The sequence below is a fragment of the Anomaloglossus baeobatrachus genome, chromosome 8 (assembly GCF_048569485.1).
Source record: "Anomaloglossus baeobatrachus isolate aAnoBae1 chromosome 8, aAnoBae1.hap1, whole genome shotgun sequence".
Classification (NCBI taxonomy): Eukaryota; Metazoa; Chordata; class Amphibia; order Anura; family Aromobatidae; genus Anomaloglossus; species Anomaloglossus baeobatrachus.
Window position 1 is genome coordinate 133,365,896 of NC_134360.1, and position 12,805 is coordinate 133,378,700.

Below are 12,805 nucleotides of genomic sequence, written 5' to 3' on the forward strand. Positions count from 1 at the left end.
TGAAATGCACCCCAAATTAAGAGGAGGAAAAGAAGAAAAAACTCAATGTTAGAATGGGTCCGTCTTGTAGTCCTAAAGTCCGTCTTATATTCCGGATGTAGCTTACAAGTCGTCAGCGGCATGAGTGGGGCGATGTGGGCCGAAGGCTGGGAGGGGGGTTATCACAGTGATACGGGCACCATTGATCTCCCAGCGGTGGACGCGATTGAGTTCAGGAAAATGGCTGCCGAGGAGGCGCATGGGCAGATTAAGATCTTGGCACTCCAAGATATACTTAAGACAGAACTTTTGGGGCAGACACAAAGACTGGGTTTGCAAACTTACTGTAGCAGTCTTCATTCCTGAGCAATTTTACAGTAGAATTCTGGCTTCAAAAAGAGTGAAAAGACAGAGTAAAAGCTATTGCATTTATCACACAACCGTCGCATTGGCGGAATGCATTATTTTCATGAATGGCCATTATCTCGAAGACTAGAACCAATTCAGCAAGCTACAAATACACTAAAGCCATTCAATAAACTTTGGCACCTGAAATAGACCTGTTTGAGTGTCCTTTTGTAAATGGGTTATCCCACTGAGCTCAAGCAGAGATGTGGTGGGTTTGGGCTGTGTTTATAAGGGCAGTGTTTTTCTGTCCTTGTACAGACTTAGTGTTTTTTATCATCTTGAAAGGTAAGAGCAGAAAACTTAAAGCGTGAAAAAGAACTTCTCAAGATGACAGAAAATAGGCTTACCCAAGAAAGAGATTCCTTACTTGTTGAGCAAAGGGGTCAAAACCTACTGCTTACAAATCTCCAGACTATCCAGGTTAGTAGCTATATGTATCTACTTTACACTTTGTGACTCTGGTGATATGTAATTGTCCCAGCGATAAATCTGTAACACTCGTTCATTGGTTCTTAAGAAATGTTTGTAATGAAATTGCTTTCTCCTGAGATCCTATCGGGATGTTGTGCTTTAGATGAATACAAAAAAGTCTTGTCCCCCTAACACTTGGATGTAATAGATTTTAATTTCTGTATTTTCTTTTAGGTTACCCTGGAAAGGTCTGATGCAGAAATTAGACAGCGATATACCAACCAAATAGAAAAGCTGGAGCAGGAGCTAATCCAAGTGAAGAAGAAACTGGAGCATGAAATAGAACAGAAACACATGACTGGTAAAAATCAAGATGTGAGTCAACGTTCTATACTAGTGGCTCTTTTGGGGAATTTTTAGTTTTTGTTTGTTTATTTTATTTTAATTTTTACACATTTTGTTTTTCTTTACAGGTTCAGATTTTAGACCTTAAAAGACAGTATGAATCAGAAGTAAATCTTCACAACAGTACTAAAGAGCTTCTGAAGAATTCACATAAAGAGATTACTACACTCAAACAACAGCTTGGTAATTTTGAAGCCCAGTTGGCATCACGCTCAAACCAGTTATCCTCCAGCAAAGGTACTGGTCAGTGATACTTGTTTGCAACAAGAAAAGTTTTGGTGTTGTGTCTGTGTGTGTGTGTGTATATACTGTATATGTATGTATTTAGAATTTTCTTTCCATATTTTGTCCTTTTTTTCCATTGTGCTTGGGTTATAATATTACATTTGCCATCTTCTTGTAGATAAAGATGACAAAGGTGAAGATGTAGAAGAGGTAAAGAATAAGCTAAGGCAATCTGAAGAGCTCGTGAGTGACCTTAAAGAGAGGTTGAAAACTGTCACTAATAACGTGGAGCAATACAGAGAGGTGGTGCTTGGCTTGGAAGAATCACTAAACAAGGAAAAGCAGGTACGGTAACAATTTTTAAATCCATTTTCCGGCAGTCTTAGTGGGTTTGACTTTAGTGGTGTTTAAGGAAAGCTAACTCTTTATCAAGATGGACTAAATGAAGACTAGAGTAAATCCCTCAACCAAGTGTGTCACTGGTTGATGATTTGGTTCCCACATATATTATAGTATTTACAAACCCGCAGACTTTGGACCTCTCACTTTTACAGCCTTTGATTCAATAATAAACTAATTTTGTGTTGTGTAAGGAAAGAAAGCCAAAGGCCTTCTTTTCAGTAAAGACCTACCTAAGATCCAGGAGGATTTTTGCTTTTCTGAATCTTGAGCTGTATTAATGCTTAATGATTTTCTTTCTATAAGTGTAGTGTGAATTTGAAAATGTAATTAATATGGATTTTCATGTAAGAGCTAAAGTCTTAAAATATTTCAAGGTAACTGAAGAAACCCGTAAAACTATTGAAGTACGACTGAAAGAGGCAACAGAGTACCAGGCACAACTTGAAAAGAAGATGATGGAAGCAGAAAAGGAAAAACAACAGCTTCGAGATGAAAAACACAAAGCTGTTGAAAACATGGAGCAACAGGTAATTCTCAATTATTAATGAATGAATGATTTCTCATTAATCCAAATGTTTGTGTGAGTGTCTACAGAAAAAAAATCTTTTTTTATATAGCACTAACTTATTCTGCAGTTCTTTTGCATACATCATGAACACAGTCCCCATTGGGGCTCACAATCTAAATTCCTCATCAGTATGTCTGATGAGGAAACCCACGCAAACACGGGGAGAACATACAAACTCCTTGGGGATGGTATCCTTGGTAGGATACGAACCCAGGACCCCAGCACTGCAAAACTGCAGTGCTAACCACTGAGCCACCGTGCCGCCCAGAAATGAGGCATTCATCGCTCTGGAAAATCCTTACTGTCTCTACTCCTGAATTTATCACATACTTTTCACAAGCCGCAGATGTCCGTGATCTCAACACAACTTCTGCATTGCCTGAACTGATTTGCCATTCAGTTTAAAATGGCTTAAATTCACAAGATACACATGAAAATGTGTCAGTGATCTATGGTTGGAAAGAAAAGTGTTGTGGTGTAAAATATTAATTTCTCTATTGCTTCATTGGGGGACACAACAAACCATGGGGCTATATGCTGCTGTCACTAGGTGTTTGAGATTAGGCAAAAAAAAAAAAAAAATCTCTTCAGCAGGTTACACCCACCAACTGGAACCCAGCTAATCCTTTTTAGACGGTGTGTGCACTGTGCGTTTTTTGATTCCTTTTTTTGTTGCAGTTTGTGACCCATGTCTGCACATTTTTTTTCATGTCAGCAATTCAGCAGAGTCGATGAGAATTCTGAAGTGCTGTGCCCACGTTGTTTAATTTCTTTATTTTTATTTGGTGCAGAAAATAATGCAGCATGTCAATTGTTGGTGTTTTTCGTGCATTTTGTGGCCTTTCAACCCATTGACAATTACAAAAAATGCATGCATTTTTTAGGTGCGTTTTTTTTGCCAGAAGGTGCAGATTTTGTGCAGAAAATGTCTGCAGCGTGTTCACATACCATTAGCTTAGTGTCAGTAGGACAAAAAAACACATGTTTTATAGACTTTTTCTCCCTTGTTTTTAATTTCTATTTAATGTTTCCTTTTTTTTTTTTTTTTTTTTTTTATTACAAATTAAGTTCGTGATTTGGTAAATTGAGTAGCATTTTCAGTCATCACCCCGCATAGAGACCAAGAGCACAGTGTTGAAAATGTCACACTGTTTCCTCTCTGGTCTACTCTGCAGGACCCTAATGCCAAAAGAGCATTTGGACATCCAGGCAGATGACTCTTGCCATCTATCTCCTGGCCACTTGTTCATCATAATGAGAGATGTGCAGGGAGGGAAGACTGACCTTATTCTATATACTCCCCTTCCTCGGGCTCCTAATGACTGTCTCCTTAACTGTGAAGAGGATGTCAGGATATCCTCTTAAGGAAAAGGTACTCTCCCTCTTCTTCCAGGTAAACAGTCAGGGGGATCCAGTTTTTCACGAGGCCCCCTTACCATTTTTCTGCTCTTCTGACTTTTTTTTTTCCAATTTAAAGTTTTATTGAGTTTTACAGAATACATTAAAAGAATATGGATCCATGTTATAACTGACAATGCGAAACCAAAGTCTATGCGACACAACACATTTGCAAACGTCATGACAGTATGTAAATGATGTAATACATGGATAGTCCTTCTGACTTTTTTTTACCGCTGAGCTGCAGCGCACCGCACCATCAAGGCCAGCACTCAAAATTTAGACCCCAGTTTTTATTGTGGGCTACTCGTACCACATAGCCACTCCCCACCTCACTTAATCCAATCAGGAATGCATGACAAAGAATCGCCCACTTTTGCCTGCCACTCTTCCACCTATTGGGGTCCCTTTTTGCTCATCCAATCACAGAAACCTGTGTAATTCTTGCATGTCTTTCAGCTCATGCTTTCTTGACATGGACTGATACTTCTGGTTCAGAAGTGGCAGTCAACACAGCTGAGTGACATATGTGACCTACTTGTTACGACAGGGCAAATTATTCTTCTGATCTCACAGCAGGAATCTTCATCCTCGGACTTGTCCAGAATCTCCTCGGGCTGTACCTGCTCCTCTGCACCTTTTTATAGCAGGGATCTAATCACTGGTGTTTCTCCTGACCTGTGCGAACATCTCCAGGACAGACTATACTCTGCTACATTGACACAGACATTACTCCTTACTAAATTTTCACCACTGGAAATAAGAATATTTTGCCCTTGGTTTATTCTTCCTGCTAGTGCAAATTTCCCTCAGGTCAACCATTGACCCTCTGCTCCGATTGCAGCACTTTCATGCCTTACAGGAGCCCCCCACTGCTTTCAACGAGAGCACACCTTCCACCACCCAAAGTGGGCCACAGCTCTAACCTAATATGTCGCTAATCTAACCAAGCTATCCCAGACCCTGCTGTCAGTCTTGAGCGTCTGCCTACTTTGAATTTTGGTCCTCTGTTCGCCATCCAGGATAAATAAGACCTAGCTGCACTGCACCGACCAGGCAGATTGCACAGGAGAGCTCCAAGCGAATTTGCACAAGTTCTCCTTCTGGCTGTCCTGCTTCCTCGAGGTGGGCCTCCCCCTCTGTTAGTTCAGTATGACTTTGGAGGTGTGGTTAGGATAAACATCAAAGTAAAGGATATGATTGAAAGTTGATTCAGGCCGTTATCCAGGCCCTGAACATCAAGGTGGGCGATTCTTTGCCCATAATCCAAACAGTGTCGTCCTAGAAGGTTTCAGCAGTGTTTGCTAAGGAATGGTAGCATCTAGACAAATGTTTCCAGAGACTTGGACATCCTGTAGCCTTTTCCCGTTGACCTCCTTAAGAGCTGGGATGTATTTCCTTCTGTGCACTCTTCGGTAGTTGGTTATGCACAACTCTACCCTTTCTCAAATGTGCATCTCTCGAGGACCCCTCTGACCTGACATTTTCCGTCCCTGGCAGAGTAGACCTTGAAGGCCGTGAGATCGGCTCTTTGTCTAGCCTTTGTGGTTACTTGGGTCTCAAGTCAGTCTCTGCCTGCCCAAGCACATTTGGCAGGGCATCCTTTCTGGAGCCCCTCCCGCTGAAATAGCGGACCTGGCTAACTAGATTGTCCACACAGGAAAGTTTCTTCTCTCTGCATCTCCTGATGCTGCTGGATGTGCAGCTGTTGCCTCGAGCAACATCATTGCCTCCCAGATGGAGTTTTCATTTTTTTTTTGTTTTTTTTTCCTTTTGACAATTATCCTTTTAGGGATTCCCACTGACAGAACAAATCACTTGCACAGCAAGGGAAGAAAAGACCTTTTTCTTTATCGTTCCTTTGGGAGACCCAGACCATGGGTGTTTAGCTTCTGCCTCCGGAGGACACACAAAGTACTACACTTAAAAGTGTAGCTCCTCCCTCTGAGCTTATACACCCCCTGGTGGGCAGACCCAGCCAGTTTATCGCTTTGTGTTCAAGAGGAATACATCCACACATGCATTCTCATATGATTTTTTCCTTTTGGAATGAGTTTGAAGAACTGCGGGTCCACGTCTGGACCCCCGGCATGTCCCTTCTCACCCCACTGTGTCGGCGGTGTTGTAAGGTTGATTTCCTAGGCTGGAGCCTTACATGCCGTGCTCCTTCACCATCCCTCCTGGGCTCTGGCTTGAAGTGGGGGCCAGCACGGTCTCCATGCTTGGCAGGAGACCGGTCTCCATCCGCAGCCCTTCAGGACCCTGCTGGACCGGAGCACTCATCCCCAGGGACCTGGCCCTGCGTCTCAGCAGCTAAGTACCTGAGGCGTTTATATTTGGGGGTCCCTGTGCTTTATTGTTTGGGGAGAGTGTGCTTGCTGTATTTACTGACATTTCCGGCGGGTTCTCTAGCTGTCGCCTGAGACCCGCGCCGATGGTGCCTGCGCGTCGGCCTCGACGCTCAAATTTAGGCCCCGGCTTCGCCGGAGGCCTAGTTTCGTTTCACTGCCCTCGCATGTCACTTATGCAGAGGGACAGCGCGGCTCCTCCCGGCATTCGTTCTGCACAAGGGAGGGACACTCCCCACTGCTGTGCGTGTCTCCTCCCCTGTAGGTCTCTACGGCCCTCCAGATCCCGCTCTTCATGCAAGTCCCGCCCCCTTTCTTCGCTCCGGCGGCCATTTTCTCAGAGTTCACTCAGCGCTGGTCTGCGTTCTGCATCCCTGCTGAGGTGCTGTGTTTGGGGGTCCGGGCTTCGGGATCTGGAGGGCACACAACACCGCTCTGCACAGCACAGCGGTCTGGTAAGCCACAACCGGCTCTGGTTGTGGACCTCTGTATATACTCTCTGGGGTTCATTCTCTGGCAGAGCCCCCACTCCAGCAGCATGTCTCACACGAGGAGCAAGGCTCCAAAGCTTTACTCTGTATGCGCTGCATGTAAGCTCCTGCTGCCTGAACCGAGCACCTATCCACATTGTGATGCCTGCTCTACCTTGGCGGTGCCACAGCCTGGAGTCTCACCCCCAGTGGTCTCTCAGGCTGCTCCTGCTCCTGTGGCTGAGCCCCCGGCTTGGGTAGAATCCTTTTCTAGGTCTATCTCCCAGTCCATGGGACTTCTGTCCAGGACTTTGCTGAATATGCATCAGCCCCCCTCACAGGCTGCCTCTGCTGCTAGGGCTCTCTCAGGACCGGAGCTCACAGAGGATTCATCATCAGGTCCCAGACCCCGTCCTCCTAAGAAGAGACGTAGGGTTCCCTTTCCCTCCTCCTCCCGTGGCTCTGATTCAAGAGCGGACTCGCAGGATGAGGAGGATGCCTTTACAGGGGGCTCGGAGGCTAACTCCATGTACCCCATTGATCTGTCCGAAAGTGACTCGGATGTTAGTGACTTGATTGCTTCCATTAACTCTGTACTGGATCTCAATCCGCCAGTATCAGAGGAGCAACCCTCTCTGGCAGAAAAGCACCAGTTTACCTCGCCTAAGAGGGCAAAGAGTGTGTTCTTTAACCACTCCAGTTTTCAGGCCGCTGTGTCCAAGCCCAGGGCCTGTCCTGACAAACGCTTCCCAAAGCGTGGTTCTGATGACAGTTTTCCCTTTCCACCTGAGGTGGTCAAGGAGTGGGCTCAGTCCCCAAAGGTAGACCCCCTGGTGTCTAGGCTCTCAGCCCGGACCGTTGTGTCGGTTGCTGACGGCACCTCCCTTAAGGATTCCACTGACCGCCAGATTGACCACCTGGCCAAATCCGTATATGAAGCGGCGGGGGCCTCGTTTTCCCCGACTTTTGCAGCAGTGTGGGCTCTCAAAGCCATCTCTGCTTCTCTAGAGGAGATGCATTCCCTCACCAGGGAATCTATGCCCGAAATGGTTACCTTGACTTCCCAAGCTTCAGCTTTTTCATCCTATGCCATGTCTGCCATGCTGGAGGCTTCTCACCGCACTGCGGTGGCTTCGGCTAATTCCCTCGCTATCCGCAGGATCTTGTGGCTTCGAGAGTGGAAGGCAGATGCTTCTTCTAAGAAGTACCTTGCTGGGCTCCCTTTTGCTGGGTCCCGGCTTTTCGGAGAACAGCTGGATGAAATTATTAAGGAAGCTACTGGCAGGAAGAGTACTTCCATGCCACAAACCAAAACCAGGAAACCTGCCCAGGGTAGGAATCAGTTGAGGTTTCGCTCCTTTCGTTCCTCCAACTGGTCGTCCTCTAAGCCCTCGGCCTCGTCCGCTAACTCAGCCAAGGACCAGAAATCCAACTGGCGCCCAAAAGCGCGTCCACAGAAGACAGCAGGAGGTGCTGCCACTAAGGCAGCCTCCTCGTGACTCTCTGCCCGCTCCAGCAACGTCCTTAGTCGGTGGCAGGCTCTCCCACTTTGGCGACGCTTGCTTTCAACACGTCTCCGATCAGTGGGTGAGAGATATCATCTCCCACGGCTACAGGATAGAATTCTCTTCCAGACCGCCAAACAGATTTTTTCTCTCAACCCCCCCCCCCTCTTCTACAAGGCCGCCGCCTTCTCACAGGCCGTGGCATCCTTGCAGGCCAACGGAGTAATTGTACCAGTTCCCGCTTGGGAACGGTTCAGAGGTTTCTACTCAAATCTCTTCCTAGTCCCCAAAAAGGACGGTACATTCCGGCCCATCCTGGATCTCAAGCTTCTCAACAAGCATGTTCAGGTGCGGCATTTTCGCATGGAGTCTCTGCGATCAGTCATTGCCTCAATGACCCAAGGGGATTTCCTGGCGTCCATCGACATCAGAGATGCCTATCTGCATGTGCCAATTGCAGTTTCACACCAGCGTTGGCTACGCTTTTGCAATCGGAGAAGATCATTTCCAATTTGTGGCTCTCCCCTTCGGGTTGGCCACAGCCCCTCGAGTATTCACCAAGATCATGGCAGCAGTGATTGCGGTTCTGCACCTCCAGGGGTTGGCAGTGATTCCTTACCTGGACGACCTTCTAGTCAAGGCTTCATCCAGCGCAGACTGTCAGCGGAGTGTCTTGCTCACTCTCGCCACTCTAGCCCAATTCGGGTGGCTTGTCAATCTTCCCAAATCCACTCTGACTCCGACCGAGTCTCACGTACCTAGGGATGCAGTTCGAGACTTTGCCGGCACTTGTGAAGTTGCCCTTAGTCAAACAGCAGTCACTCCAGCTAGCGGTGCGCTCTTTGCTGAGGCCCCGCCGTTATACCCTCAGGCGTCTGATGCAGGTGCTGGGTCAAATGGTGGCGTCCATGGAGGCTGTTCCCTTTGCCCAGTTCCATCTGCGCCCCCTGCTGCTGGACATTCTCCGCTGTTGGGACAAGCGGCCTTCCTCCTTACACAGGTTAGTGGCTCTGTCGCCACAGACCAGGAGCTCTCTTCAGTGGTGGCTTCGGCCCCTCTCTCTGTCCCAGGGGCGCTCCTTCCTGGCCCCGTCCTGGGTGATCCTCACCACGGATGCCAGTCTATCCGGCTGGGGAGCGGTATGTCTCCACCACAGAGCGCAGGGCACTTGGACTCCGTCCGAGTCAGCCCTTTCAATCAATGTGCTGGAAACCAGAGCCGTGCTTCTAGCTCTCCTAGCTTTTCACCACCCGTTGGCGGGTAGGCACATTTGAGTCCAGTCAGACAACGCGACAGCGGTTGCCTACATCAATCACCAAGGCGGGACACGCAGCCGCCTGGCAATGTTGGAGGTACTACGCATCCTTCAATGGGTGGAGGACTCCAAGTCCACCATATCCGCAGTCCACATCCCAGGCGTGGAAAACTGGGAGGCAGATTATCTCAGCCGTCAAACCGTGGATGGTGGCGAGTGGTCCCTGCACCCGGCAGTGTTTCAGTCAATCTGCCGCAAGTGGGGCACTCCGGCCGTGGACGTAATGGCATCCCGTCACAACAACAAAGTTCCTGTTTACGTGGCTCGCTCCCACGATCCTCAGGCATTCGCCGCGGACGCTCTGGTTCAAGACTGGTCCCAGTTTCGTCTGTCCTACGTGTTTCCCCCTCTAGCTCTCTTGCCCAGAGTCCTGCGCAAGATCAGAATGGAGGGCCGTCGAGTCATTCTCATTGCACCGGACTGGCCCAGGCGAGCTTGGTATCCAGACCTTCTCCATCTGTCCGTAGAGATGCCGTGGCATCTCCCGGACCGTCCAGACCTACTCTCGCAAGGTCCGTTTTTCCGCCCGAATTCTGCGGCACTCAAATTGACGGCGTGGCTCTTGAGTCCTGGATTTTGACGGCTTCTGATATTCCTCCTGAAGTCATCTCCACTATGACTCGGGCCCGTAAGTCTTCCTCCGCTAAGATCTATCACAGGACTTGGAGAATTTTCCTGTCCTGGTGTCGCTCTACCGACCATCCTCCTTGGCCATTCTCCTTGCCGACCCTTCTGTCTTTTCTACAGCCCGGTCTGCAGCTAGGACTGTCCCTCAACTCTCTCAAGGGACAAGTCTCAGCTCTGTCAGTTCTGTTCCAGCGGCGTCTCGCTCGGCTGGTTCAGGTCCGCACCTTCATGCAGGGCGCGTCTCACATCATTCCGCCTTACCGGCGGCCCTTGGATCCCTGGGACCTAAATTTGGTTCTCACGGTTTTGCAGAAACCCCCCTTTGAGCCTCTTAGGGAAGTTTCCTTGTATCGTCTTTCACAGAAAGTGGCCTTTCTGGTGGCCATAACTTCCCTCAGGAGAGTCTCTGATTTGGCTGCGCTCTCTTCGGAGTCACCTTTTTTGGTTTTTCATCAAGACAAGGTGGTTCTCCGTCCGACTCCGGACTTTCTTCCTAAGGTGGTCTCTCCTTTCCACCTTAACCAGGAAATTACCCTACCTTCCTTTTGTCCGGCTCCTGTTCATCGCTTTGAAAAAGCGCTGCATACTCTGGATCTGGTGCGTGCTCTCCGGATCTTTGTGTCTCGCACCGCTGCACTTAGGCGGTGCACTTCTCTTTTTGTGCTAACCACAGGTCGGCGCAAGGGCCTCTCTGCTTCCAAGCCGACCTTAGCCCGTTGGATTAGATCGACCATTTCGGACGCCTACCAGAGTACTCAGGTGCCTCCCCCGCCGGGGATCAAAGCACACTCGACCAGAGCTGTCGGTGCCTCTTGGGCTTTTAGGCACCAGGCTACGGCTCAACAAGTCTGTCAGGCTGCCACTTGGACTAGCCTGCATACCTTTTGGAAGCACTACACAGTGCATGCTCATGCTTCGGCAGATGCGAGTTTGGGCAGACTCATCCTTCAGGCGGCTGTCGCCCATTTGTGAAGTTAGGTTCTGCCTACTTCTTAGTTTATTCTGTTTATTTCCCACCCAGGGACTGCTTTGGAACGTCCCAATGTCTGGGTCTCCCAAAGGAACGATAAAGAAAGAGAATTTTGTTTACTTACCGTAAATTCTTTTTCTTATAGTTCCGTATTGGGAGACCCAGCACCCTCCCTGTTGCCTGTTGGCAATTTTCTTGTTCCGCGTGTTCTCACCGGCTGTTGTCGTGGACAGAGTCTCCGGTTGTTCCGGCTCTTGCTCTGTTCTACTTGTGGGTGGCTATTCTCCTTCAGCTTTTGCACTAAACTGGCTGGGTCTGCTCACCAGGGGGTGTAGAAGCTCCGAGGGAGGAGCTACACTTTTAAGTGTAGTACTTTGTGTGTCCTCCGGAGGCAGAAGCTAAACACCCATGGTCTGGGTCTCCCAATACGGAACTATAAGAAAAAGAATTTACGGTAAATAAACAAAATTCTCTTTTTTCAAACCAGTTGCTTCTTGATGACCACATGGCCAACCATAGAAGAGAGAAGAGATGGGGTCGGCACTAAAAGAAATAATTATATATAACTGGTAACATGCACCACACAAAGGCGACTGTAAATGAACAACAAAAAAGAATTGTGTCTAATGGGCTCTGAGACCAAATAAATTATATAATTGCCTGCATAAATATATCAAAAAGATTTTATTACAAGAATAAAAAAACACCTAAAAACACACGAAAAGTGCAATCAAAGCTACCTGTGATCTCTCCAAAACATGCTCAAAAGAATGTAGGGTATAAGTTCAATAGGATATAGTGCACCTGTCAGCAGTAGACAAAATGAAAAAACATGATGTAAATAGACATGAGAAATACGTAAATGATAATACAGAAGTATAATGGATCATCCCAGAATCACAGGATGATTTACAAAATATACCTGAAAGGACAGGAGTATAAATGACCCTAGTACATACAAAGAGAGGAAAGACTGGGAGCTGGCTGCTAGTCCCCACGTTACGCCCTTACAATGTGTTGGGCTTCCTCAAGGGCCAACAAAGCAGATCATCTGCATCAAGGGTTGCACCCATCTTAGGAGTCTTCTCGGGGTGGGTGGCCGTTTTCCTTCTAGGATTTGTGACTGCCGTCAAAGTCCGTGAGTTGTTAATGATTCTTCTCCGGGTACTAGATAGAATAGTTTTCTTCAAATCATATCCACCAAGAACACCCTCCTTGGAGTTATGCTTATTCTTTCACAGGTTTCTATCAAACTTCTTGTGGTCTTAAATAAAGACTGTTCCATTTCTTCCAAGTTTTGAATAAGTGAGTCCATTTTTACCACTTCAAGATTGAGCCCCTTCATTCATTGTAGCCTCTATGGAACCTGAGGAATTCATCTCATCAGTGGACATTTAGCATGTCTACCTGCACATTCCCATTTTTCCACGCCACCAGAATTTTTGTCGGTTCAAAGTGAAACTATCAAAAATGTTGGTTTGTGCCCCCCCCCTTCCGTGTACCCACTGTCCCCTGAGTCCTTTCAAAGATCAGAGTTGTGATTATAGCCATCCTCAAATCAAATAAAAATCCTGGTTATTCCCTAGCTATGCAACATGTTGATCAAGGCTCAATCGTACCCAGCATGTCTAAAGAGCCTCCAAGTCACCCTGGACACACTATATCTAATCTCTGATGTCTTCTCGATTCCCGGTCTAGTGTCTAGTCTTCCTGGGAATTCTCTTAAATACCGCACAAGCAAGAGTCTTTCTCCTTGAAGCAAAGATGTCCACTA

At 47.4% G+C, this 12,805-nt stretch overlaps 1 protein-coding gene across 1 annotated transcript in view; it reads left to right on the plus strand.

The window, feature by feature from the left end:
- Nucleotides 1-12,805, plus strand: part of TPR (translocated promoter region, nuclear basket protein) — a 481,409-nt gene that overhangs the window by 229,816 nt on the left and 238,788 nt on the right. Inside the window, exons 19-23 of the mRNA XM_075322004.1 lie at nucleotides 673-807; nucleotides 1,033-1,173; nucleotides 1,272-1,440; nucleotides 1,607-1,773; nucleotides 2,205-2,357. Of these exons, the coding sequence (XP_075178119.1) occupies nucleotides 673-807; nucleotides 1,033-1,173; nucleotides 1,272-1,440; nucleotides 1,607-1,773; nucleotides 2,205-2,357 (765 nt within the window). The remainder of the gene's footprint in view (nucleotides 1-672; nucleotides 808-1,032; nucleotides 1,174-1,271; nucleotides 1,441-1,606; nucleotides 1,774-2,204; nucleotides 2,358-12,805) is intronic.